Source organism: Lachnellula hyalina (genome assembly GCF_007821495.1).
Source record: "Lachnellula hyalina strain CBS 185.66 chromosome Unknown contig00027, whole genome shotgun sequence".
Classification (NCBI taxonomy): domain Eukaryota; kingdom Fungi; phylum Ascomycota; class Leotiomycetes; order Helotiales; family Lachnaceae; genus Lachnellula; species Lachnellula hyalina.
In genome coordinates, this window is record NW_022157141.1 from 117,885 (window position 1) to 141,184 (window position 23,300).

The 23,300-nt window shown below is 47.6% G+C and overlaps 4 protein-coding genes across 4 annotated transcripts; 2 read left to right on the plus strand and 2 right to left on the minus strand.

Moving 5' to 3' along the window:
* Positions 1 to 1,677: 1,677 nt before the first annotated feature.
* On the minus strand, positions 1,678 to 3,594 carry TKT (Transketolase; the record flags this gene model as incomplete). Its single annotated transcript, XM_031147379.1, has 1 exon — positions 1,678 to 3,594. The coding sequence occupies one exon, from the start codon at positions 3,592 to 3,594 to the stop codon at positions 1,678 to 1,680; it is 1,917 nt and encodes a 638-aa protein (XP_031007504.1).
* Positions 3,595 to 9,948: 6,354 nt separating this feature from the next.
* Positions 9,949 to 10,827, plus strand: LHYA1_G002403 (uncharacterized protein; the record flags this gene model as incomplete). The annotated part of the gene is made up of 1 exon (XM_031147380.1): positions 9,949 to 10,827. One exon carries the CDS (start codon positions 9,949 to 9,951, stop codon positions 10,825 to 10,827), a length of 879 nt encoding a protein of 292 aa, XP_031007497.1.
* Positions 10,828 to 17,736: 6,909 nt separating this feature from the next.
* UBC6 (Ubiquitin-conjugating enzyme E2) lies at positions 17,737 to 18,701 on the minus strand (the record flags this gene model as incomplete). The annotated part of the gene is made up of 3 exons (XM_031147381.1): positions 17,737 to 18,448; positions 18,513 to 18,592; positions 18,675 to 18,701. 3 exons carry the CDS (start codon positions 18,699 to 18,701, stop codon positions 17,737 to 17,739), a joined length of 819 nt encoding a protein of 272 aa, XP_031007502.1.
* Positions 18,702 to 19,117: 416 nt separating this feature from the next.
* LHYA1_G002405 (SAM50-like protein) lies at positions 19,118 to 20,711 on the plus strand (the record flags this gene model as incomplete). Its single annotated transcript, XM_031147382.1, has 3 exons — positions 19,118 to 19,231; positions 19,279 to 19,471; positions 19,522 to 20,711. Coding segments are annotated over 3 exons (1,497 nt in total), but the record flags the coding sequence as incomplete, so codon positions are not given.
* Between the last annotated feature and the right edge of the window lie 2,589 nt (positions 20,712 to 23,300).

Genomic DNA, 23,300 nt, shown 5'->3' on the forward strand with positions numbered 1-23,300 from the left:
AAATCTACCTTGCTATAATCGATCGAACCTACTGTAGCTCAAGGATGTGGATGTCTTACGATGATGAATCAACCTGATCATGAACGAAGAGAGGCTGGTTCCAGTGGGCGGCGGAAGCGAATCATTACCGAAGCTCGGAAGGAACAGAATCGTAATTCGCAACAACTATATCGTGAGTTGGCTTATTGTTCTAGGTTACAGGAGATAAGAAAGTTAGATGATTAACTCAATGTCACATCACAGGCCAGAGACAAAAAGACCGCATTCAAAATCGGGGTGTCAACCGTCATGCTCCAATGAAGCAGCATCAGCTGAGGCCCCTGAAGCCTCAAAGCATACTGCTAGGTGCTAGTGAGAGTGCTATAAGCTCTTCTGGAGATGGCATAACGGACATATCTCAGACGCGGGGAGACGGGGTCCCTGTCCCGTTCTTCAATGAGCCTGAGTTGCAATCTGACTCCTCACCGTCCATATCATTGGACCTCGATTGGATAACCCCTGAGCTATTCCCAAGCGATGACTTCAATGGAGATGAAGTTCTGTCTCTCTCATTGGCCTCTGCGTCTTTGGATGGCATGTTGGTCAATACTCCTAGCTACAATGGCACGATATTCCAGGACCCATGCATAGCTGTTAACTCCAACCAGGCAGGATCAGTCCTTGGAGTTTTAGCACCAAAGTTCTTCGATCTTCCAACGTCCAACCAATTCTCCCTACCGGCATCCAACCACTCAAGCTGGCCTGCCTCTATAGATGCCACAGCACTAAGCTGTTATACATCCCCGCGCGGACTTTTAAACTCACCTCAATACCCCCCTCTGGATTCCAACTCTCCCGTACCAGACACCACATCCACATCCCCAACCACAACCGCCTCACTACTCCCAGAACCCCCAATATTCGCCCCAGCCGCAACCCCCCTCCTCCAAGACCTCATAACAGCAACCTCAGCATTCCTCTACGGCCACCCAATCCCCATCACGCGCTCCACCCCACCCGTCCCCTCCGCCTACCTAAACTACATCCAAACAACCTTCACCTCGACCCTGCACGCCTACTTCCACAACCTGCCTTGCATCAACCTCTCACCACGCGACCTCCTGCTGCATAGATCTCCCTTCTATAACCCCTCGGTAACCGCTTCCTCGGATCCACAGGCTATTCTGGTAAGTAATCTTACATGTAAACAGAATATACAAGTTTCTTTTGCTCTGCCCAGACAAATAACTACCGCACTTTGAAACCCCTTCTCACTCCTTCCCCAAAACACCTACACTAACAACCCCCTAGCCCAGCAACCCCCACATCCCCCCCGATCTCCGCCCAACACCAAGCCAGGTCCTTATCGCCCACCCGCCGTATCTGGACCTCCTCCCATTCCCCGCATTCCGGGATAAAGCAATTGTACTGGGTGGTGCAGGCGGAGGGATTGTGGATCCATGGGAGCTGAAGCGAGATATTTTCATGGATGGTGTGGTGTATAGACGGGAGCGCGGAGGCGTGCCGTGGGAGGCGGGAAGTTGGGAGGCGAGGGGGTGGTTTATTAGAAAGTGGAGGGTGCTTGTTGGGTAATGGGATGGATTGTGTTTATGGAAGAGTGTAGGTAGATTTTGTTTTTGAAACGAAATTGGTATTCAATCGATCGATCTATGAGGTATGATATAACTATTTAAGAAATCACTGCAAGCTTCTAACGGCCTTGATAACGCTCTGTGGGTCCAATCCCTGGTGGAAAATCTGCTCTCCAAGACCACCGGATCCTTCCTTTGTCGTGCCGATATATTTGTACTTGGGCGTCAATTGTCGTTCCAACAGCCACGTGCCCAGCTTACTCCCTAGTCCAGTCTTCTGGTTCAAACTCTCCAGTACCAAAACAAAGCCGGTAGAACCCCATTTCCGCATCGCTTCCTCGTCAACAACATTCAGCGTGGACTTGTTGATAAGACCAACGTCCAACCCTTCGGAGCGCAGACGATCGACAGCGTCGACGGCGCGGTACACCATCTCGCCGAACGTAACGACGTATCCTGCGGTTCCGGTGCGGATAAATTCGTCCTTGCCGGGGGCGAACTCATATCCTTTGCCGTAGAATGGCTCTTCGCTCTTCTCCTTCAGGATCAAGGGTACCTTAGCACGGGTTGAGATTACGAGTCTAATCCCTTGGTCCCAGAATACCTTGGCAACAGTGGCGCGCATCTGGTTTGCATCCGCAGGGAAGTAAAGTCTGGTCGTATCGCCATCGATCAGGCCATTATCGGCAAAGTAGGTATTAAGGCCGAAATGGCAGGTGTTGTCTGCCATCTCGTCAACACCGGAGTGGGAGAAATGACACAGGACGTTTGCGAGGTTAAGGCGAGCCATGGTGATTTCCGAGATGATCATCTCGAGGAAGGCAGAGAATGTGGAGAAAATTCCCTGTCTGTCCTTGGTAGAACCAAAACCGGCTGCTGCAGAAAAGTTGCCTCGCTCCATGATTCCGGAAGAGAGGAACACTTCAGGGCGCTGCTTGTGGATTACACTCAATCCGGTTGAGCCCTCAAGATCCGAGTCGATTACGCGGACACGATCGCGGGCTTCCTCCTTTGAAAGGCCTTCTAGAACTGAGACGACGGCTTCACCAAAAACGACACGGTTGGCGCTCTTCTCCTGGGTAGAGCCAGTGTAGAGATATGCGAGGGAGTTGGGCGTGATGGCTTGGAGCTTCTCAACAGCTTTGTCGTAACCACGTTCCTTGAGATATTCGGTTGCAATCTTGACGGGAATGACATCGTGGGCGTGAGTTGTACCTTCTAAACCCTTAATTCCCGGAGCCATCTTTCTCTTGCAGATAACAGCAGCAGGTCCATTGTGTGTGACTGCGGTGCATATAGAAGCATAGAGCTTGTCAACGTCCTCTCCCGGTGTCTCAAATACAGTCAGGCCATGTCCCTTCAATGTCTGTGCCAACGAGTATCCTTTCATGTAGTCCGAAGGATGTCCGGCAATGGTAACATCGTTATCGTCGACAATAATCTTGACGTTTAAGTTCTGTGCCACGGCAAGACGAGCGGCCTCGGCATCGTCTCCTTCTTGTTGAGAACCATCCGAGCCGAGCATGAAGAGTGTCTTATCTGGGTTCGCAAGGGCGACACCATTAACAAACGACCACAAGTGTCCGAGACGTCCGGAGCTGAACTGGACGCCGGGTGTGAGACCGAGTTCGGGATGACCCGGCAACTTGGAATTGGCCTCACGGTAATGCAGGAGATGTTCGAATGGGATATGCTTGTGCAGAGCACTCAGCAGATACTGCGTAGCGACTCTGTGTCCGGCTTCATCGTATACAATGGGGATGAATTTCTCTGAGGAGTGTAGGAAGAAGGCCTCGAGGATGCATACTTCGGGAATGGTATCGTATGGACCACCAGTGTGACCGCTTACTCCGCGAGCTGCTCCGGAGGATGTGAAGTAGACGATTGTGTCTCGGAGGACGGCGATGTTTGATAGAAGATCAGCTTTTTGCTGTTCGGATAGCTTGGGATTGGCGGGGTCGAGGGCGATGGGCTTGTATTTGGCAAAAACATCAATGCCGAAGTCTGCGGTTGCGCTAGCCATTTTTGATTGGGGCTGAGTGGATTGTAAGACAGAGTATTGGAGTCCTGGAGAAGAGGCTCGTCTGTATATGTATCCTTAGACGTGTATACCAAGAGTGAGTGTGGTTATGGTGTTGAGGGAAAAAATCAGATGTTGTGGTTGTAACTTACCACCCCACCAATACTTTACACGGATGAGTAAGCCTTATGTGACGTAGCATGGTGGGGGTGAGGTGGCGAGGCTGGGTGGCCGGGGGAAACTCGCTGATTGTCCCGGACTTGACGGAAAAATACCCTCCGTTTACGAGTAGCTACAAGTAGGTCGTCAGATATCGTAAAGGGTGAAGACAAAACGAAATCCACACAGAAATAGAAGTGGTATTGGTGCTGGTGGTAGTAGAATTGTAAGTTGGCGAGTAATATGAGTCGTTTGAAAACATATACATGCATACTAAGGTAGTAAGTTGATGTGGAATGGTAAATGCATTGCAAGTAAATAGGGGGAAGGGCGGGAAGAAGAACCAGTTGAGACATGGAGCTCCTACTGTATAAAAGGCCGGTGGCTAAATCACAAACAATTATATACCACCAGTACTGGATTTCTATAATCCATCTTGAGAAAGGTCCTCAACCCCCAAGTGTATTCTTACTTTTGTACAGAGGGAGCTGTGGTGCGCCCCGTTTAGGATTCAGCATTTCCGGGTGTTCTAACTTACAAAACACTGGTACGGATTGCCTTGGGTTGGTTCCTATAGCGCTCGGATTTGGAGAGTCACGGAAGTTGGATGCTAGCCTGAAGCGTTGAAATATTGAAGGACTAGGCATCTAGTCCGGAACATCGATAAGATGGGGCATATTTATTGCATATGGCGAAGCGTTGTAGCCGTCGCTTACTTTGATTTGGCCTGTTGACAGATCCCGAAAGCTTCAAGTTTGGGAGTGGCCTTCAAAGCTATACCGGTTCTAGAACTCACGTGAGTACCGAGCAGAATCTCGGGCATCTAAACAAGAGAATCTTCAAAGTGACTTCATGTCAAGCTGTTTGTACTTATTCATACATTTCTGGAATTCTGTACCGTAGATGCGCCAAGGACATGTCTGGAGAAATGGCTGTGCTCACGTGATAGAGACACAGAACCCTCGCTCACAAATCTCTACCGCCGCAACTTTCTCGAGTCAGAGAACACTCCTTCGACACAGTCACCAACGCGTCTATCTCATCAACGGCATTCTGTATATCACCTCATTCTTATGCCATTGTGCTGTATGACAGAACTATGTATACATCCTTCGTAAGCTGCATCTCCATTGGCACAGTCGCATCGTCCTTCACGAAGGTGAAGTATTGGCATGAGGGGTTATATTTAGCCAAAGACCGGAAACTCCTTTACAACTTCCATCCGCCATAGTCCTCAGTTCATAATCCACGTCCCTCGCATGTTTTCGTCCATTGATCATAGTCACGTGTGGATCATTATGAAGACGTGAATTATCTGCAATGAGCACATTGTATCAATATTATAAGGGCCTTGCTATCCTCAAAGTTTTGAGATATTTGTTTCCGATCATTTCAAATTCCAACATGGCGTATTCAAGTGGCTGGCTGTACAGTCGCAACTTCCTCTTCTATGGACAACTTCTTTCCTTTCGACCTCTTCCCTTCCCCACTCTTCATCTTCATCTTTATCCTCATCCTAAACCTCCACCGAGCCCCGACTCGGAGACATTGTTATGCTTCTTCTTTCTCTTGACCAATTCTCCTAAAATGTCTATCACACAAAGTCCTCCACTTGTCCCCCAAATCGAAACCCTCGCACCTTCGCCTCCAAAGAGCGCAACGAGCCGGAGTCTGAGCCCTGAGCCGGTGATTAAAACTCGACCATCAGCGAACCTCTCGACTATTCCCTCAACTCAGTCAGGATCCCAGTTGAATCTTGTACGCCGTCCTACTGTTGTGCGGTCAGCACATTCTGCACCCCCTCCCTTGAGAATCGTGTCTACTCCGTACAGACAGGAGATTCAAGCTCCCCCTCCAACAGAAATCCCTACCCCAAGTCAGAACCAGTTAAAGCCGCAATCGAATTATTTCTCCCCACGGCATACCCGAGCCCCGTCACCTTCCGGTAACTTGTCTCCGGCGTCATGTATAAGCGCATCCAGTGGCTCTCTTTACTCCGATGATCGAAGCCAATGCAGTTACAGTGATAGCGAACATCTCTCTCCAGCATTGATTCACCCTCATCATGACAATCCACCTTACAAACCACGAAGACGGGACTCTACTAGTTTGACGATGATCAACAAGTTATGGCGGGTGAACACCGATCCACATTGCCAAGAGCACAGATTCAAAAGGCGACACCGTCGGAGGAATCATTGCAGACACCACGAACGAAGACTGCACCAACATGAGAAGCAATTCCACTCCTGTGGCAGCATTACATGCCAGATCTCTCCAACCGCTTCTGAAGGCTTCAAAAACCTGTTTTTGGGTCGAGTAGGGAATTATATCCCTTCAAGGGCTCCTGGAGGTACTCTTGATACATTTGGGAAGGTTCTGTCTCAAAACAAGTCCAGCCCAGCATCACCTGTTTTAACTCGACGATGGAGCTCTGTGGAGATCGGCGCCCATCAAATACATAAGCTATCAGTATTACCTGCGGGAGCTACCGACAATGCGAAGTCGCCTAATCTGATTTCGAATGGCTCAAAATTCTCTTCCATCAACCTTAAAGGACGTCATCGAAGCTCGACGTCTCTTAGAGGAGCTATAGATCATGACATTATCCGAAAGGTCCGTCACAGGTTGACATTGCGAGAACTCACTCAAAGCGAACTGGAAATTCCAGCCTCCATCACCTTGAGGAGAGCCAGCGGGGTCAACGATATGCCTGACGCAACAACTTCCGATCACGGTCATACAGGTAAAACTACGCCGAGAATACTGTCTCCCCATGGTTCATATCAGATGCACCCTTCAGCTACGTATTTGATCACGCGTCAGGACATCGATTCCATCACTGCGTTAATTGAAGCCGACCTCAATGAACGACATCGGCATGACAGACGCAGATGGCCTCGCCCCAGAAAAAGTAGACCCCCGAATTCTCAAGGCGCGAGATCACCACGCATAATAAGGACAGGTTCAGTCCCAACTGACAGTCCTTCAAGCTCTACCGTCTCGGCTATCAAAGTAATGCGATCATTTGTGGTGCCCGTAAGACCGCTAGGCGACCACGAAGCGACAAAAAGTGGCAAAGTCTCGCAGGCTGGTTCAGATAAAAGTCAAGAGAGTACCCACGAAGTGATCTGGCAAGGGGCTGGTGGTTCACCCCAGAGTGAGAGTTCTTTGACAGAAGAGGAGTGCGCCAAATCTCCGCACGCCTCATCTTCGGATCCTATGACTTCAGATAAAGGAAATGCCTTTGATCCCAAGAATGCCACAGCATCTATCAACGAATGGTCTTTTCGATCCATGCATAAAGACCTTCAGATGAACTTCACTTCTTCCGAATCCGAACCAGATGAGCCAGTTCCACCTGGATCTCGAGCATCCAAGCCTCTAGGGGCCAGCACGTCTATGTTATCAAAGACGAGTGAAGAAGCTACTCACAAAATGCAGTCACAAAGTGGGCCCCAAAATAAAGCTAGTCCCGAAAAAAAGTCTCGACCGAGATTTCGGACACTCGAAGAACCAGTTTCTTTTCCTCCTCTACCTGTGAGAAAGACGACCTTTGACTGGTACTCACCTCTTCCCGAAATAGATGCTCCCAAGCAGCTGCAACCATCTCATTCTCTCTATGAACTTGGGCTTGACATCACGTACGGGCCGTCCGCTACGGACTTGGAAAGACCAACTCCTAAAGCCTCTTGCAAACAGTCATCTAGCTTTGGTCACAGGTCACGCGTTCCAACCATTGAATTTCATTCGAATTATGCTCCACAGCAGGAGAAGACGGAATGGAAGCCACAGTGGTCGCGATCTGGCAGTGTTGAAATTGGAATAGATGGGGGCGAGAGCCGGAAGGACTCTATTAGAATTCATCCAAAAGCAATGGCCAGAACGGGCGAGTATTTGGCAATAGGCAACTCAATTGGAGCAAGCTCGGGCAAGCGAAGAAAGAGTTCGGTCAAGGCACTTCAACACGTTCGCACAATTGATAATGCTCATAAAGGCGAAAGAGTAGACTCTGGACGATGGCGGCGACCTTCTAAGTATCCAGCACCACGCACCCCTTCGCTATCAGAACAAGAAGCGGAAGAAACCCTCTTGATTGAAACGTCGCCGCAGCAGAACCCGCATGGCCAGATACAAACAGCACCTAGCCATAGGATGTCAATCGTCATAGGCAAGGTCCCTCCGCTGCCGAAGGTTGATCATGTAGGGATATATGGTCAGTTCACGGGAGATGTCAAAAATGGGTTGAGTCACTGTATGGAGGATTGTAATCCACATGTGTGCGATGACTGCTCGGCCGATCCGCGACAGCCCAGCGTAGATTGGATTGGATGATGGAAATGGATGTAGGATGACCTTGTGTATGATTACAACAGATTGACTTGAACAGGTTGAATGTCTTGTACTAGTGCAAGTCTACCAAAATTGACTCCTCGCAAGTACCTATTATTACAAAGTAAATATGTTTTCAGATGTGATTATCTTATTAGATACTGGTAGTAACTCTCCATAACTTAATCCCATTGGTAAAATATCAAGAAGACGACTCTTCCGAATTGCCTTAAGTTAATAAAGCCATGCAGGCATGCTGGCTTAGGCAAAAGGGGCTCAACCACGTGATGCCTCGCAGAAGACCTGATTATTTCCAAGGCTATGCATAAAAGCTTCAAGTATGTAAGTAGCACATTGTCGCCTGAATGCTTCAAGATACACTCTCAGACTATCACAAATAAAACCCTTTCGACACAACGTCCATCACGTGTGGATGGCTTCCCTGGTTCTTCGAGCTGCGTCGCTGACTGCTCACACAAATCTCAAGGATACATTACCAACGTCAACGTCTCAACAAAATGAGTCAAATAATGAATCGTCCACTCCCAGCTGCACTCATTTCCGTCTTGGAAACACACCGCCGGTACATTTGTTTACTTTTGATGGTTTGGGAGACGCCCCAATGTCACCCCAGTTAGCACGCGCCGGCCCGTTTCCCGCCGATTTGACAAGATACCTCCACAATGTCCGAGGACAAGGTCTAGTGATTGGATTCATCTCACCGCCAGGAACCCTTCTCTTGTGGGGGAAAACTACGGGCTCATGGCCAGCCATAAACAACTACAGTACAGGCCTTGGTAGTGCTATTATGGGCTATTATTACCTGAGTCTCTCAGCCAGAATGATAGGCGCATGATGCTTCTTGGCATTGAACGCCCCGCAACCGAAAAGGTCTTGGATGATCCCTTTCAGAAGCAGTTTCAGTTGGAATTCGCTGTCACGGGGGGGGGGGGGGTTGGCGAGAGGGTCTTCACATGTCAGAAGCCAGAGAAATAACGGTATTATTAAGGGACTTCATCTGCCTGGCCGTATATCTCAAGTTGAACATCAACAACAAAGACAAAAGGCTCTCGCAAATCCTTCCGCACGAGAAATTCTGCCGCCTTTTCTCAAAGCAGCTACTTCTGCAATAGGGCTCCGCAAAAGCGACATCGGATGAAAGCCCAGCCAGCTGTTCCCCACTACTGCAATAGCCTGCAAGCTTCTTTACAGTGTGTCGCCGTGCATTTGTAGCGGTCTACTCGTATGTCTAATGCGTAAGGCATTTTGCAACAGGAACAGGAACAGGACAGGAATCATCGCTGCACTCAGGACCCTCGTCAGCACTCAATTTTAAAATACGATTCAGCGGGTCCACACTTCAGAGTAGCTTTGATTCCAAGCACTCTCCTCAAATACTCTTCACACTCTCAAACGATTCTCCATTTCAAGATTTCGAAAAGACTTCAGGAGCCCCTCATCAAGCTCAAATTCGATAGTAGCCGCTAAGATACGAAGTGGGGTTTTCATCTTGCGGCAGCGACTCGCACGGACGACGGACATCAACAACACACAAAGTCGGTCACGATAGTCAGGGCCTTGTAATCCCGTTATTAAGGCTGGTGCAGGCTACTTCACGTATAAAATTTGGACGTCGTCATATAAACATCGGGGAACTACCCGGGGTAGTGAAAGCTTTTATTCTCGCACTGCCCCACGCTCAACGCTCAATTTACACTCTCCGAATCCCACATCCCTTTCAAAACTTCCGAAAATACCATGTATAGAAAGAATGATTAGAAGTGATCCAGTATATTCATATCTAAGAATCATTCTCGATTATCGAATACACGGAAATTATCCAACATCCATTGGATTGTTAAAACAATGGCTTCCCCAGCAAAAAAGTCACACCACCTTCAGCATCTCAAAACCAATCTTCACAATAGGTCTATCTCGAGTATAGCCTCGGACACGGCCACTTTCCATTCCGCTCAAGGAAATCCTCCTCAAATGGAACTTCGGACCATGTCTTCTCCCAATTCCAGGATCGTCACGCGCCCAGTCGCCCCCTCTAAACCTCTTGTCTCTCCAAAGCTTGAGTCTGTGAAGATGAATCGACAAGACTCTGGGTTTGAGGATAGCACTCGCTCTACTGCCTCATCACGACGGACCTCGTCTTCGTCAAATCGTCATCGCTCCCCCACTAAACCCAAACGTCGTACTACTCCATCTAATGACTCTGGACGTCCATCCACCAGGCTAGCAGGACGCTCCACACCATCTGATGTGCGTAATTCATGTTCGTCAGGACGGAGACCGTGCCTGCATATGCGACACACATCACCGACCCAGCAGGCTGTTCACGCGTCCACATACCAATTCTTCCAATTCCCTAGCCTCTCAGACCCCCAACCCGAGCACGATGCCGTTAGCCCTATCACTCCACCGCCTGTAACAGTTCAATATTGGACCTCGGATTCTACCAGGCGGCTAGAATACGCAGCCATAGATGCCGCAAGCGGGGGGATGAAAGGGTTTCTCATCAAGCTGATTCCGGACTGTATCTTGCCAGCTGGCTCAAGAAGAATGCGGTTCCATGAAACCGATGCGGATAGCGATGTAGGGAGTGTACGACGGTATCGACTTGCTTTGCCTGAAGAGAAAGCGAATGAGGAGGAAACCGCCGATCGGTGTGAAAGAAAGCCGAGACCTGGGCTCTGGAGACGAATGACGACATTTGGGAGCAGGAGTAGGAGCTGCTAAGCTAAGATTCTGACGACAAGAGAGTATGTATCTATGGGTTATGAGTGCATGATGTTCTTTCTTATTTTTTTGCATTGCATTGCATGAGCGCGGAGCTTGATACCCCTACACATCTCAAGGATGATGTTGACTATGGAGTTTTTGCATATATAATGGCGTTTCGAAATACAGATACAGACTGGATATTGAAATTTCTTTTGTTTCAGGACGAACATAATGGTGCAGTTATAATGTAATGATTATTTATATGAAGCAGATAAAGGTTGAATATATAGAATGAATCGCAACCTTTCGTACAATCTTCTGGCGACAATTGACTCAAAGCGTATCGATTGGATTGCATTTGTTAAACAAGTTGCGACATTGCGAAGTTGGCATACCTTGTTTGTCATAGTGTCCCTCTTAGCATTCTTGCAATTATTAGAAGCTAGCCTCACCTGTCCTTGTCCTTGTAACCAGACGTGCTGCTGTGTCCTATCCTACACACTCTCTACTCGAGAGTCAAACAGCACCTCGCCCCCTAATGAAGCGTCTCGGGTATGTATCTTCAGCCAAGTGCGCTAGAGGGGTCCGACCCCGCCTGCTCTGTATTTTGGTGGCTCCCATATAACCAGACGTTTCTATCTCTTCAACAAGTGTGTCTCCTTTGCTGCTAAGAATGCTGACTTCGGCCAGCTAGACCCTCTCATAATACGCAGCGGACCCTGCTAGAAGCTCCAAAGCAGAACTTATATCCTCGCCCTGGTAATTAACACCTGCTACTTGTGGCTCAAACCCAATTGCTTCATTGACCAGTTTCAATACTATGCCCTCTGCTCGTAAAATTTGCGGGCTTTGCCTTAGTGTGGGAAAGATAATTCGCCCGCCGTTGTCGTTGAGAGCGCATGCATAGAGGCTGTTGAGCTTGGAGACTGCATGTCTCATCTCCAGAAACGCCGCCGGCCAAGCTCCAAGGTCAAACGCAACGCCATGCAGCGCTAGTTTGCGGAGGGTAGAGTGGAAGTGGAGGAATAGCGTTAATAGCGTCTCTTTGCTCACGCGTGTATTCCTGATCTCTAGTTCCTCGAGCTTGGGTAGTCCCCCAACTGCGACCAAGCGTGTGAAGAAGGCTTCTGACTCGTGCCCGGCAAGACTGAGGCTTAGTCGCTGTAGTGAGCGGGCATGGTTGATGAGGTTTATGGTCCAGTCGAATGCGTCGCGGTCGATTGTGAAGGCCAGGGAGAGTTCTCGCAGATGTGACCATGCATTCTGGAAGTCGATGTTCTGATACAATGAATGATCCATCTTTATCATGTCAATCCTGCTAGACCCATGATTCCCCAGCTGTATTGAAAATGACTTCGCGTGCAAGCCGGTTTGGGTGATTACAGCAAGAATGTTGGCGATAGCATCCGCTGTTTTGGGTGCTCGGTTTTCATCCTCGATGCGGAAGGACCTGCAACTTGTGAACTTGTTGGTGAGAAGATTGCATAGCGTTGGCACGCTCGGTGATTGAAGCGTCAAGTGGTTAAGAGAATAGTCACTCGAACTCCGCCACGGTATCTGACCAGAAGGGCTATCTCCATCTTTGAATAGCAGGGTATGGACGTGAGGCACAAGATTATGTTCTTCGGAGAATCTCCGTAGCCTATCAATACCCGTTGAACCAAGGTTGGTTTGGAGTGTTCCGAAACAGGTATTGGCAAAGTTGTGAAAAGTCTTCTTATTGACTTCCCTAGAAACCAAGCGGAAGGAACAGAAATCTGGGATTTCCAAGGTGTCGGTAATATGTCCAAGGACCTTTGGGGACAATGAAGATAGTGAAACCATTTGAATGTGATATTTTCAAAAATGCTTCAAAGTTTGGAGGACAAGGTATGATTTTCTGGGGATACCTACATTTATATTTCATGTTAATTGAAGTATCACAAGAGAGTGGGGGTGAGAGCTTACAGGATTGGATCTGACAGCAGACTGGAAGAGGGTGATGTGCTTTACACTATTCGCACGGTTTGATACATGGAATGTTGAAGTCAATATATTGGCCTCCTTCACTATTACCTCTTCAGTCAATATCGATTATTGATAAAAGCAGAGGTTCGCTGCGATTGGAGGTAAGTCCAGCTGGACATCCTGAGACTCCAAAATGGCGATCTCGCGTAATGCTCCTCTGTCTGTGAGTTGCCGCACTCTTGCTTCTGCCATCCTTCGAGCGTTTGCTATTGCAATCTAGCTGGTTGCTGTTCGGCATGGTTCGGTATTGTCGTGTAGACCCACGGCGCGCGAAATAGCTTCAGCCTTCCGAGCTCCCCGTGAACATTTCCCCACCACATCACGCTCTGACCACAGGGCTGAAATAGTTTGTGCGGAATGCAACCTTACTATGCGTTTGTTATTTTGAAGGGGAGGATGCACCACTATCCCTGAAGTGCATGGCAACTGCGTGGCCGCCACACGCCTGAAGCGAATCCTTCCGCTAGTAGCTCCTCTCTGGTACGCATATAATGCAGCTTCCACCCGACCGCGTCTAAAAATAGAACACCGCGGCAGGTCTAATAAAATTGAGTGTGTCTTGATGTCAAAATTGGTCGCGAATAGCTTTTGAAGATAGCTAGTCTTCATCAAGTAACGAATAACTCCCATTCAAATTCTCTCTTTGCCAAGACGTGCTCGCGAGGACCACAATCCATGCGAGACACCTTCAGCTCCTTGCAAAACACGTGAAGTAAGGAGATATTGGAAGGATGATATTTTCCGATTCGATATATCTATTATATATTTGGCTTTGGACGGGATGGAACGGTCATGTGCCATATTTATGGTCGAAAACTAACTAGTATCTACATAGCGTCAATGAGCATGAGGAAACTTTGAAACTCGTCCCCCTTATCACAGAACCTGACTGCATTACGGCCGGTGCAAAAGTGGAAGCTTCCTGATTAGCTGACAGTTACAACCATCTCATTGGAGATAGTCCGTCAAAAAATTGCGCAACACGAAGCTAGTTCCTCCACATCTACAATTAGATAGATGCCCAAGCTTTGCATGTCTATCTATTTGTCGGGGGTTTCGTGACTTGTAATTTATAATTTTTCGGGAGAAGAGGGAACGAGGGGACGACAAGCAAAACGATCCTTTGAATTCGTACTATCTTCCAGATAGTCAATATTCGAATAGAACAGTAGCCGATTCTAATAGCACCACTCTTAGTTGTAAGCAATTTGCTAGTTCTCAGGTAAGACAGAGTTTAAGATGTCCTAGCTGGACTTTAGTTTTCTTGGGCTCGTGGTGTTTGCTCGTACTCCAGCCACAACACATTAGCGTAAAACATCCCGAAAGCATGGAGTGCTAACTTCACCAATGATGCATGCTTGAAGATGCAGACAATATACGAGCGATAGGTCGGCGGTTAACGTGCGATTGCATACATGCTATACCAGAGTAAGCGCTAAGAGGTGACTGTCTCAGAAAGTGACCATCTCAATGCCCGTTGAAAAACGAGGCTGCATATCCCAAGGTGGGATGTATATACTGTATTTACTTTGCAGATTAGTATCAGGAGACCAAATGATCTCCAATTTTGGAAATGCTGAATCATATTTTGCATTGATGACTGGTCAGCATCGGTAGATCTTTCCCTATTAAGTTGTCTCCAAACAACACTTGACGTTGAGTAGAGAGTGGGATACAGAGTATTCGACCTAGAGCCGTCTGACAAGGGGAATTTTTGACGACGTTCGAGCTGCATAATCAATGAAGGTTGCGCCCATATATTTTGCTACGAGAGTTATGCGCCCATGACCTTCTGTACCCAACTCCCCACGAAACCGAGTTAGACTTGCCGATGCATACTCACAATTACACCTTAGATATTCCCCGCACTATACCGGACCAACACCCCGGGATTGGGCATTGACCATGTAAGGGGGCCCAATGCATTGGAGCTTGGGTGGAAAAGACGTCTTGCAACACCGTCTTATCGCCAACCTTCTGCAATATTGTTCCCCCTCTCCCGTTTTGACTTCCTTAGGACCGCACTCCGAAGCACCAATGACGTGATCTTCCAAAAGATGCATAACGCAGATCCATGATTGTATATGGACATGTCGTATAAGCATACTCATACCAAGAGGTAGGCGCTAGTGCCTAAGTCGGTTTCCCCTTTTGGAACGTTAAGCGAAGTAAGCGAGCGAAAAAAAGGGTCTTCATTTATGGCGCCTAGCGCTCGCTTTCTCTATATATAAATCGCAGCTTTATATGCTTTCAGGTGGCACAGATGTTCAATCTAATCATCAAGCTTGGAGTCGGGTTATAATAGTTACCAGCCTAGGTATGCGGAGCTACGATTTTGCTCTAAGCTCTTACTTATAAAGTAGGTCCGTGCCAATTTTACTCTGGTGTCGGGTCTGCTTGAGTAGAACACGAAATGCAGAATAACTTATATGTCATATAGGCAGTTGAATGTTAAGTAGAAGTAACCGTCAAAAGGGGAGAACTTAATATCCACCCCTTTTATCCCAAAACTGCATAATCTGCCACTTAGCTAGATAGAGGGTTTCTGTACGCCTTTTTAAACTCTTTATTAATAGAATGTAAAACTAGATACATATGCGATGTTCAGCCCGGAAAGTGGGTCTCGGGCCGGACTACATTTTCGGGCCGGGCCGGGTTATAAAAAAGGAGGGGTCTTATAGATTAACTAGAAAGTTGACCTCTTGAAGAACTATTAACAGCTTCTAAGGCGTAAAGTTTCATGAGTCTAAGTAGCAGAATTTCAGTTGAACAGTGGTTAAGCAAGTATGCGGTACATTACCGCTGACTCTCTAGCAGCAGATAATTTAGATTAGAGCCAAAGTCAATGCATGTCTACTCTTTTGAGACGAAATAGGCACCAAATGCTCTATTAAAACGGAAGTAAGCTTCTCGATCTATATCTTTTCCTATAGTAATTAAGGTTATTGACTTGTAAACCTACTCTATAATTGATTTGAGGCTTGTGCTTCATATCACATCCGAAGATTAAGAGAAATGTTATAGTGAATCCGTGCCTACTATTCCTCACTATCTCGGGTGATGGACTTAGGACTGCTAAATATTTAGACAACGCGAAAAGAGTACCAAAGCGGACTAAACTTGAATTCTTATGGAATACATCTGCATTTTGTTTTAGCGGCAAACTAGAAGAGTGCATTTACTTTTATGCCTGGAGATTTAGTTGAATGCCGGAATAGTGTATAAAACGGTTTCAGAAACTATTACAGTCTTTTATAGAGATAAAGTAACACTCCTCCATATGGATCCATGGAAGGCCCTTAATGTACGTCGCAGCGGCAAAGATTTGTTCGACTACTAATGATATAACGACGACGAAATATCGTCTCCTACGAATAGTTCAGGATCCTGCCAATAATTTAGAGAGTCAGTGGTTGAAAACCTGATTATGCAGCAGATCGGAAGAGGTTTCAGCACACATTGAGATGGGCTCCACGAAGGGCGATAAGACTGTTTTGGTGGTTCCATAGACTGAACCTGTACCTCTAGTCTTTACTTGTCCTAGCATTCTCTTTATACCCAAGCCCCGCAAGGGTAGGGAATAGTGAATTACTTCCGCTGTAATGTGGAGCAGGGGAGAAGTCTATAAAACAAGATCACAGGCGCTATTGAAATATACAACAAGAATAGTAGAAAACGACCATGGATATATAAGGAGTGGTGATCTGAGAGGTGTTTTAGCAGGATACGATCTCCGTCAATTACGATCATAATGGCAGTGCGAGCACGGAAGAAGAGCTGGAGTTGGCCGGCACATTGATTTGGGTGTGAGCTGAAGAATAATATAATGAATGAATGGGAAGACCTGACAGCAAACTGGTTTGCGGCCAAATAAATGCATACCATAAGGTGGGTTACACACCCAGGTATTGCAAACTGTGTTTTGAAACTATCTAAGCTCCGCCATACCCTATGTTTCTAAAGATGTAATGATTTAACCCAAGCTCAAAGACATATCGATTGGGCGTTCAGAATCTTAGAAGGGGTGGTATAATGCTCATTGACAACACAGCTTCCTTTTATCGACACCTTTCAAAAGTAAAACGTGTTAATGACTCAGTACAACTTGTGGCCATGAGAAGGTCAATCCCTGCCTGACGCATCGAACTGTCTATCTTTCCTTCCAGCAAAACAAGCTGGCTTCTCATGGTATTGGGGACATAAAATACGCTCGCCGACCAAATTGCTTCGAAGCTCGACAGGGTCTATGAAACAACCGCAAGAGACTTCCTAGGAAACATTTCTATCGGTATGCACAAAGCCCTCTTGGACCAAGCGTTCTATAGGCACACAATAAATCATGGCGCCGCCGACGAACCGGATTACCGGCTGGGCGCCGCGTGAATGAATGGAATGACTTGACAGCAACTTTCTGATGACTGAATGAAATGTATGCGATGAAAGCTTGATTTGAATCGATTTATGTTCCCTAGTTACTAAACATTGCTCGAACAAGTATCTGGTTTGGAGGTAGACATTGGCGGGTTTCGGTTGTGAAGGACGGACATAGATAGCAATTCAATCTTACTTTCACACTTTTCCAGCTCTAGTTACATGATTGAATTTAACATATCTGGGAATATATTTTTTATAAATAGCCTCTGAACTTTACACGGCTGCTAGAATGTTGATATGCGTCCTTAATATGAGAAAGAATCGAGATATCATGTACGTACTGCTCAAAGGAATGGACGATTTTATGGGTTAAGCTGCAAGGTATATGATGGACAGGGAATCAGGTTCATATTTCTATTCGAATGTTCAAAGCCCAGACGCCTTGCTATATCCCTACATGTTTGAGGAAAGAAATGGATGTTCGTACAAGCCTCCCTTAACTCCGTGGATACCGTGGATATATCCAGTCCATCATATCCAACCCTAAGCACCCCCCTCCGTCCCATTACCTAGTAAACGGGCAATAAGCACATAGACAAAAATTACTCCCCCGGCAACCTTGAACTTATTCCTGCCAATCCAACTGCCACCCTCACGACCACCCTCAACCACAGTCCCGACCACAGGAACACTCCCACTTGGTCGCCTCAGTCCTCCTATTGTCGGTCCACAGCTGCCGGATGCAGCAACATCTTCAGGATCAATGATAGCTATCCCCGTCGCAGGATCGATTTTATTCTCCTTGATCCACTTCCAGTTCTCCTTATCGAGGTCCTCCCACTCGGCCCTGAATTTGGCGCCCCCGTCCCCCGCCTTAACATTCCCCTTTTGCACTTTGACCCCTTCACCCTTCCAACTTCCCCCTCCCGTCGAGTTCCACCATCTACTCCTATTGGCAGCCCACTTCCGCTCTACTTCCGAGGCACCGACCGAGCCGGTTGTCATTTCTTCAGACGTCATGAACGACAGGAGTCCGATGAGGATCGTACTAACTTCCCAGGCGGGGTTGAAGGATTTAGGGTGGAAGTCGGAGATGGAGAGACACAGACGCGTGGATGGTTGGAAGCGTCCGCTGGGAGTGTGCATTCGGATTGCGGGGGGTGCGAAGGGGTAGTTGGGTGGGAAGATCAGGGTGCCCCAGTATTGACCATTATGATAGGGGGTATCTGGAGGGCCGGTGAGGATGTAATGCCATCTGGGGAGTGGTTAGTGGTGGGGAGTAGGAGGGGTTATGGCAGGGATAGGATAGAGAGGCGTACTCCAGGATGTTTGATTCAGAGGGGTGTGCAACGATGTATGGAGGTGGGTTTTCGGATATTGTCTTGTATTCGCGGGTAAGCTGTTCGTAGTTAGTATCTGTAGTATCTATATTATCTATAACATCTGCAAATAAAATAAAATAATCTGGAGAGAACTCGTACCCGCTTGTTTGCTGCTCGGCTTGCCATGTTCGATCACGGCCCAAGGCTGGATTGTCGCAGAGAGCTTTCGAGGCCTGATACTGGGCAGGTTATACTGTCGTGGAGTTGCGCGCGGTTGAAGAGAGAGGGACAAATTAGAAGGTCGAAGAATCAGATGTGCTGAGTTGTTGTAGAATTATCAAGGTTGCATTCTTGGAGTTCGTTGTTCTTTATGTGAGTGCCGTTAGGCCGTCAGTCCGTCGAACTCAGCCTTGGACTAAGGATTAGTCAGCACCAATATTCTGAGCCGCCGGAAGCCAACCACCAAAAACAAGACCTAGCAGCAGGAAAGGGAGTTGGGAATGGCTTCAAATAATGAATCCGGGGTTAATGTAAGTCAGAATTCTCCAGGGAGAGCGATGATTTATGTTTGTAAGCTCAATTGCTAATTATTTGTTGTCCAGCTCCTCGAGAGTCTCCGCAATCCCGATAACAAAAGGTTGGAAGAGAAGGTCAAGGAATTGAGGGAACGAGAAGAAGCCCATAATGCCAAAGCTGCGCAGAGACTGAAGGATCTGGTATGTGATGATATACTGTTCGATAGGTGGATGTTAATGGGAACTAGATCGCCAGCAATTCCACTCTCCCGGTCACCATCTCCTCCATCCGCCTCATCGGTCAAGGTTCTCAGCACACCAGAAGATCTTTTCTAGACCGGTTATTCAATCCAATTCTCAGCGCGAATAGAGATGCACCATACACATTATCAGAAGCATTACAAGAAGCCGGATCAGCAGCAGACAAGCTCCGGCGTTTTGGTTTGTCTTTATTTCCTTCTATTCCAAACCGCATTCTTACACCTCTTTAGAAATCTACCATGATGTCTCCATGTTCATCGACAAACCCTCACCCACCGATCCCTCCTCAACCCCGACCGACATAAACATCTTCCTCTCCGCCCGCGAGCGCGGCCGCGTAAACCTCAAAACCGGCACCGACATAGGCAACGTGGAAGGCTCAGCATACGGCAATCTGTTATGGCGCAACATTTTTGGCGGCGCCGAATCCCTCTCCCTGAATGCCTCAAAAGGAACACGTACTCGCTCCTCCTACCAAGCCATCTTCGACACCCCGATAGCCAGTGATCCAGATAAACGCCTCACAATCGATGGCCATGCATCCTCAACCTCCAAACCCTGGGCTAGCCATGAAGAAGTTTTGAAAGGAGCAGGACTGAAATACAGCTGGGCGGCAAAGGGCGGGAGTGGACACCAAGTATCGTACTCGGGCATATGGCGACAAATCACGAATCTAGCTGCGGGTGCATCACCTACAATAAGAACTGATGCTGGTGATAGTGTCAAGAGCAGTATATCGCATACCTGGACTTCCGATCACCGCGACAACCCTCTCCTCCCCTCCCGCGGATACCTGCTTAAGACCGTCTCCGAAATCGCTGGCTGGGGTCCTCTCAGTGGCGATGTAGGCTTTTGGAAAAGTGAAATAGAAACCAACGCCGCGGTACCTATCCCCATCCCCGGGATAAAAGGCGATAGCGGCGTGTCTTTCTCCACAGGTCTACGAGCAGGAATGCTATATCCCCTTCCTGTTGGATTCGGCGGCGCGCCTGTCCCAAGTCGAGTCAACGACCGTTTCCAACTCGGTGGCCCAACCGACATCCGCGGCTTCAATATCGGTGGTCTGGGTCCACGCGACGGCAATGACGGCGTAGGGGGTGACATCTACGCAGCATTTTCCTCCAACCTCCTATTTCCCTTTCCTCGCGTAGGCAAAGACACGCCTCTCAGATTACAACTATTCGCCAACGGTGGCCGGCTACTGGCTTTGAAGGACAAGGGGGGCAATACGTCCCAGAGCGTGTATAGCACTATTGCGGGCCTCGCAGATGGATCACCCAGTCTGGCGGCTGGTGTTGGTGTTGTGTACGCGCACCCTATCGCGAGGTTTGAGTTGAATTTCAGCTTGCCGCTTGTGGTGAGGAGAGGGGAGGATGCGAGGAAGGGCTTGCAGTTTGGGGTGGGGATTAATTTTCTGTGAGGTGAATGGAAGGAACGGGTTGAGGGAGGAGGGGGCGTGTATTCTAGAAGCATGAAATGGAATGGACAAGCTATGAATGAGCATTGTATGTATATATCTAGATGGCGAGGCAGCGGGCGAGTGTGTACGGATACCAAAATGACAGATGTGTAAAGTAGACTCACCTACTCACTCACTACCGCTATAGCACAGCAGTGCTCTTCTGAACGAGTCCACTTGCCCTCCTTTGAGTATATCAGTAAAGCGCTCGTGTATGGTAAGTATACCTGCTCGGGTCTGCGACAGTAATTCTTTTTACTTGTGATTGTCATGTCAATTAGTTTAGTACCAAGGCACGCTATCTACTCTACTGCATTCCCACTTCCACTTCCACATTTGTTTCGTTATTCCGCTATGCAGTTCAGAAATAACTACCGACCGGTAGTTGATTTAAACTTCGCGGTTTCAGAAGTTATATACACATAGGTATTCAAGTAATACATAGCTAGTCTATTCTCTTTACTTACCTGCTGCGTTAGTTATTATTCAATGTTCATGTGGAATGTGGATGGTTAAAAGAATTGTTGTTTGGGATTGAAATGGATACAGTAGATGTTATGGCCACGTGTTATTTATTCATCCATTCATAAAACTGTATTATCACAAAAAAAGTCAAGAAGGAGCAGTGTGGAAAAAAAATCCATTCATTCCTTATCACCTAAAATCCCCACTATAAAGAGCGTTCTGATCCTTCCTTCCTCCCTTCCTTCCTTCCAAGAAGAAACCCCAATCCAGTTCAGATCCTGCAACGAGAAATCCTCACACGCTTCCTATTCCCTATCCAGTCCAGCTTGTCATGTCATGTCATTCCATGTCCATCTCCCAGTCCTCGCTGATCTACTCGAAGAGAGATGATTGGGTTAGGTTGGCGATTCGATTCAATGCTACGCGTACGTACGTACTGTTAACCACCGAAAGCGCATTGGGGATTAGGAGAAGGGAAGGGAATGGAAAGCGTACCTTGCAGCAAGAACATCCGTCGCAAGTAGCGCAGTTACAGCAAGCGCATGGAGACATATTTACTTTCTGCGTGGTATTCTGCCTGTCTGTCTGTCTGTCGTTCGTAGTCGCCGTTTGTGTTTGTGTTGTGTTTGTATGTGTTTGTGTGTTTTGTACTTGTACGTGTGTAAGAAAGAGAGAGAGAGGTGAAACAAGAGATACTTATATCCTCTGGGAATAGGAACGGAGGATAGAGGTGTGGATGAACGTGGAGGGGTTGGCAGGCAGGGACACATGTGATATGATATGATATGTGTTCGGCGGTGATGTGTATGTACTACACACCAAAGACGGGATGGAGGACGAATGGTTTGAGGGTGAGGATTACACTACAGGATCACTGGACTATTATTATCATCTCGATGGGATGGATCATCGAGATGATAGGGATGGGGATGGGTGATGGGTGATGGAGGGTTTGGTATTGGGGGCGCTGCTGTGGTGTTGTTTATTTGCGGGATGATCTACGGATGCTTTGTTATAGTGGTAGAGGTTGATTAGACGGTTCTTTGGATCCTACCTCTCGTTATCGTTTATAAGAGACTTACTCTGTCATATTACTCACCTACCTGTGGGAAAGACATTGCTGTACTGTATGCTACCCACGACAAGAGACTACGACGAGATGAAAACACGTGGCAGCGTGGGCGAGGAGGACTCGTAGAAGATCTATAGTAGCTACCTCGGCTAGGTAGCTGTGTGCGAAGATAATGAGTGATTCCAATATACCCAAGAGTTCGCAGGTAAGACTTCAGCAGCTGCATGCACCCCGACAAACAGAGCAAAGCAACTATTGCAACGGTCTTGGCAATTAAAGATATATTAATTAACGTAAAGAAGGCTAGTTGGCAAATGACTGAAAGGATAGGTAGGTGTACTGGGTTCAAGAAAGAGAAGAGACGAAAAGACAGCGGGATAGCTGAAAGGCGTCACGGAGGTACTGTATAATATACCTGTCGTTTCTTGGGCAGCAACACATAGTGCTGTGCTGTGCAGTGCTGTGCCGTGGTACAAACTCTTGCCCAGTCGGTAGATATCGTCGTTGTATCACAAGAAATCACATCCTACTCACGGGGTAGTAATAGCAAGAGCAATACCAGAAATCAAGATAAGACGTGGGTCAATACAGTGTCATTTGTAATAGCCCAGTATCGATAAACAGCGCAACCCATCAATCCATTCATAACGAAACATCCTCTTTGCCCTCCTCTTTTCTTGGTATCAACATATCATATCATATCATATCCAAACGACCCCTATCCCAAACCGATCGAAAGCCAAACAACCAACGGAACCGCGCCGATGAAGGGAAGAGTCACGATGCGACGATGGGTAACTCGTGGTGAGGATAGGATTTATTTTCCGCAGCTGGAGCACGAGCAGCTGGTGCCGCAGTTGCCTGGTATTGATGTCAGTACTGTTGTGCCCATCACTTGACTTTATTTTCTTTGCGGAAAGGGGACAGTATAGTAGCTGCGTTGGCAGGGGCATGTGTGTGCATGTGCAGGGGAGGAGGGGGAGGGGTAAAGTTAAGTGGGTAGGTGAGGCTTA